This window comes from Poecilia latipinna, unplaced genomic scaffold (genome assembly GCF_001443285.1).
Source record: "Poecilia latipinna isolate Pla-1442-1.1 unplaced genomic scaffold, P_latipinna-1.0 Scaffold1837, whole genome shotgun sequence".
Lineage (NCBI taxonomy): Eukaryota > Metazoa > Chordata > Actinopteri > Cyprinodontiformes > Poeciliidae > Poecilia > Poecilia latipinna.
In genome coordinates, this window is record NW_015114453.1 from 85633 (window position 1) to 89971 (window position 4339).

The window sequence follows — 4339 nt, forward strand, 5'->3', positions numbered from 1 at the left end:
TATATAAAACTTAAAAGAAATTTCACTTCCTGATTTAACACCTTGAAATTTGGCTTCTGTCTCTTGAAAAACACATCACAACTCTACCTTCAGGAAATCATCACAATAGTCCCTCTCTGATAACCCTTTAACAGTGTTTTTACCAGCATTGCACTGAGAAGCAGCTACTGGCTAGTCTGTAGGAGCTTGGACACTGCACTAGATCCAAGGCGGGACTAGATCCAACTAGGCATTTTACACATCTGAATGATTGCCATGTACATTAAAGGATTTATCAGACATGAATGAAATAATTAATAATTTTTGATGAGGGAATAACATATCATGATGTAAAGCTCAAAGAAGTCGTTTTGGAATGATGCTGCCCCATTAAGGTGAAATTGAAATTTAAAAAATTACTGCAAGTAATCTTTGGAAGCTGGTTGCTGGAAAGGGGATGTTTATATTCAAAAAATTTTACATGAACTGTTTCAAACTCTAGAATTGCATTTTAAACTACTGGGCTGAAGTCGCAAGATAGTTATTTGAAAAAGGTAGAAAAGGTACAGGTTGTCTGACAAGACAAGGGGAATGGTTCATTTGTATAAAAAAGTACATGACAGCAACAATTTGGTTTGATTAACTGCATAAAACAAGAGAACTTCTGGAACAACACCATCTGAACCTAACAGAAACAAGATGCTTGAGTCAAAAGTGAAGTGATCTGTCCTTGTGGAAAATCTTTAACAAAACATTAAGAAAAAAAAAATAAGAATTTCAAATTGAGCCAGTTGTCTGATATATAACAAGACATTCATATGAACACAGCTAGAGTTGAACATTAAGAAGATAAGGCCATATGACACATAAATAGGGATTATTCAGTTATTCAGATTAATAGTTGATAAAATGTCAAAGGCTGGCAAACAATGGGGACAGTAATCTAAACAGGTGGGCACAAAATGAAATCCCCAACCTTAATAAAGCTAAATGTCAAATGAAAAAGCATCACAATTAGAACTTCTACATTGAGTTAAACCATGCACCACAACACCACGTCCACAAATACAAGTGAACAGAGCAAGCAGAATACAAGAAGTCAATGGTCCTGTGAATATTCTTTGAGGAATCCCATGAAACTCAGCAACACCACGATACCAAACAACAACATCACAAAATCTCCGAACTACTCCACAAGGGGGAGAAGAGACACAAACAAGAGAAAGACTAATGGTGTCTTTACCGTTTGGAGGTGGTAAATTGAGGTGCAGGGATGTCCTAGGCTTAGGACCGGGAACGGGGTCCTGTTTGAACCCTGAGGGGTGAGGGACATCAAGCAATGGGGAGAAGATGAGGCCCAGGAAAGTTGTTGGACAAGCCTTTCAGCAGGGGTTTCAGAGGGTGACTAGTTACAGTGCTGGTTTGTGATGTTGATTTTATGAGTGTGTGATATCGTGAATAGCATTATCAGTTTCATGGCTTTTGTTTTAAAAAAAAAGAAAGAACATGAATCTTTATGGCTTGAAAAATAGTGAATATAGTCCCATGTAATAAGATATTCTGTTTCCAATGGTAGGTCATCAATCTATAGTTAAAGAATCCACAGATTAAGAGCTTCCAACACACAATGAATCCATGTTAAACCACAACCCAGGGTTAACAGTTAATTCAGAAAGCCTTTAACAGCACTCCCATTCATGAGGGCCTTGGTGGTAAGACGAAAAACAGAGTTGGCAGGCATGTTGCTGCTTTGTTGAAACCCACATCATCTTTCCAAGAGATTTATAGCTTTTCTACTAAGGTTTGACAGATTTTAGGTATATCACATTACAGCTTTTGCTAGTTTGTTTTCCTTCCTTAAGGCTGACAGCAGCAACAATCCCAGCAACTCCTCCAGTCACTCCGTCTCAAACATGCTTTGATACCTCTGAAATAAGGGATGTAGTTGTGCTGCTGGAGCATTGCCAGGGTTGTAGGGTTCAGATGTAAAGACAAGCTTGCACTGCCACTTAGAGGTGTTGGTGAGTACTTGCCAATGCCTACAGCACCCCCACTCCCTTCAGCCCTGCCAGAGCAGTGTGCTGGGAGGGAGGAGGTATCCCTTGCCAAGGTGGAGGGGTTCCTTACACCACCCAGGAAGGGTTTAGGTGAAAGGAGGGAACTGGAATCACGGGCCAGGCTGCTGTATTTAGCACCCATGTGTACTTCTGGTCCTGGATGTCCAATTACATAAGAAACGTGGAAATATTTGTCAAAACCCTATTGAGTTGTCCAACTCTTCAGTCCAAAGAACTTAAAGTGTTTTCACAAATATGTTCTAAGTTAGATAATTACAGTTTCCAAAAAAAAAAAACGACAACAAAATGCCATTAGACATTTAGATAATGTCTAATGGCACTTTAATTCAAAACTGGCAGTTTAAAATGAAAATGTTTAGCTATTGTTTCTATTGCTTTGTTTGAAGCAGATGCATTGAGAGAAAACACTATCACTAGCAGCGATGAACATCCATGGCGATATTGCCCATATCCCTTAGAATTTCTGTTTTACAAATCAAGTTTACTCTTTCACAGGTTAAAGAATCATGGCACAGTGGGGTTATTACCTGGTCTGCTGTAGTTCTGAGGGGAACGGGTCGGGGTGTACCGTCCATACCCCCCCAGAGAGCTGTTGGAACTGGGGCTTGAGGGCCTCCGCTGACGGGGTGACTTCTCCCCATCACCCTGGATACAAAAACGGACAAGAGAAAGTCATCTACCTGCCGTTGTTCTGCGCTGCAAATGAACCCAAGAATGTAGGGAAATTCCATCAATGAAATACTCCTGATGAATGAAAGAAAAAAGCAAGAACAAAAGAACAACAGGACAAATGATTTGATTTTAACACATTTATTTTTCAAAAAATACACATTTTGACAGAGTTTACCCTAACATTTACATAAACACAGAGTTAAAAACTAACTGTCCATCAACCACAGAACACACAACTTTGTTAAAATACCACAGAGAGAAAAGCTCAGTCAGAATTTATGTGAAATTAAACATAAATTCAGATTTTACCAGGGGAGGGGAGATATTACCATCAAAGTAAACACAGTGTCAACGTTTTCCCCTTTAACACTGATTAATTTATTTCTTCTACTAGTATAAATTGAAAATTTTGCCTCTCTAATAAGAAAATGTAACAATTTCCACTTATAAGCTTCTTTTCAACCATTAGTTTGTTGGGGCTTTCTATGTAGGAAAAAATATTTTTATCTTTTATAAATACTGTGTTTTGTTGTCAATGTTATTTCACTATTATTTTATTAACGTGGGTTGCCAGTTTGGATAACCTGACTTCCTATTAAGCTACAAGAATGAAGGAAAACATGCTAACAAAATGCTTCAGACCTGCAGCCCATAGGTGGTTCTAGAGGCTGGCAGAAGTGGCTCTTTGGCCCACTAATATATTAAATAATAAAATATTGCCCTATTTTTTGTTTCATTCTTTAATTGCTTTCTAAGCTGCAATTTATACACATATCAGGAAGGAATAATAACATTAAGGAGGCAACAAAAACCGATGGTTTTAATTTAATTACTGTAATATATAAGTGCATGAATAAGGGAGAGCTGTACGTACATATTAAACCTGGGGGGTGGGGCGCTGATGACATGTTCGCATACACCTCAGAAAGTATGCAGTTCCAACCCTGTCTCCAAGTCAAATTCTGCTCCAGGCCTCAATCAACTTCATTCACTCACTGCTAAATGTGCTAATGGTGGAGAAACAACTTATTGTTTCAGGAAAATTGTTTATATATCACTGGTAGCTATGTTAACTAGACTAAGCATTTACAACAGGCTATGCTAGCTGCAGAATAGCATAGAGCAAAGGGGAGGAAGGATGAGCAGCCACATGAGATTGTGATTGACAGCTCTAAAACTCTCCTGCCACTGACTGGTTGTTTCTAGCACTGGGAGGAAGCTGAGGAAATAGATTTTTCACAGATTACCTCTCATATCAAACTGTCACAACATAATGACAGTTTTAACAAATATGTGGAAAAAAACATATTTATATAAAAGTTACATACTGCAGCTTTAATTTAACTTAGAAGAGGGCAGGTTAGGAGGGACATGGGTTAGAGCTGCTGCTGACTGACTCATCTGTTAAGTGCTAAAAGGTACAAGGGACAAGTTATATGAATATGTTGGTATTTTCTTTCCTTAATTCATTAAATGCTAGTGAAATGGAGGTAATCAGTAGTCTATAGCTAGGCTAATTATGCTAAATGGTTGATAATCTCACCTCTCCTGGAGAAAAACTGCTATAAATTGACCCTCTTGCCTTCCTCTCTCTCTCTCTCTCTCTCTCT

The 4339-nt window shown here is 38.4% G+C and overlaps 1 protein-coding gene across 8 annotated transcripts in view; it reads right to left on the minus strand.

Annotated features, from left to right (window-relative positions):
- Positions 1-4339, minus strand: part of LOC106934633 (actin-binding LIM protein 2-like) — a 68617-nt gene that overhangs the window by 37739 nt on the left and 26539 nt on the right. For 3 of the 8 annotated variants that reach the window (XM_015014655.1, XM_015014653.1, XM_015014654.1), the window contains 3 exons: positions 2585-2702; positions 1905-2192; positions 1223-1294 (listed from right to left, as the gene is read on the minus strand). In XM_015014655.1, the coding sequence (XP_014870141.1) occupies positions 1223-1294; positions 1905-2192; positions 2585-2702 (478 nt within the window). The remainder of the gene's footprint in view (positions 1-1222; positions 1295-1904; positions 2193-2584; positions 2703-4339) is intronic. The other 5 variants (XM_015014657.1, XM_015014656.1, XM_015014658.1 and 2 more) reach the window with 5 other exon arrangements.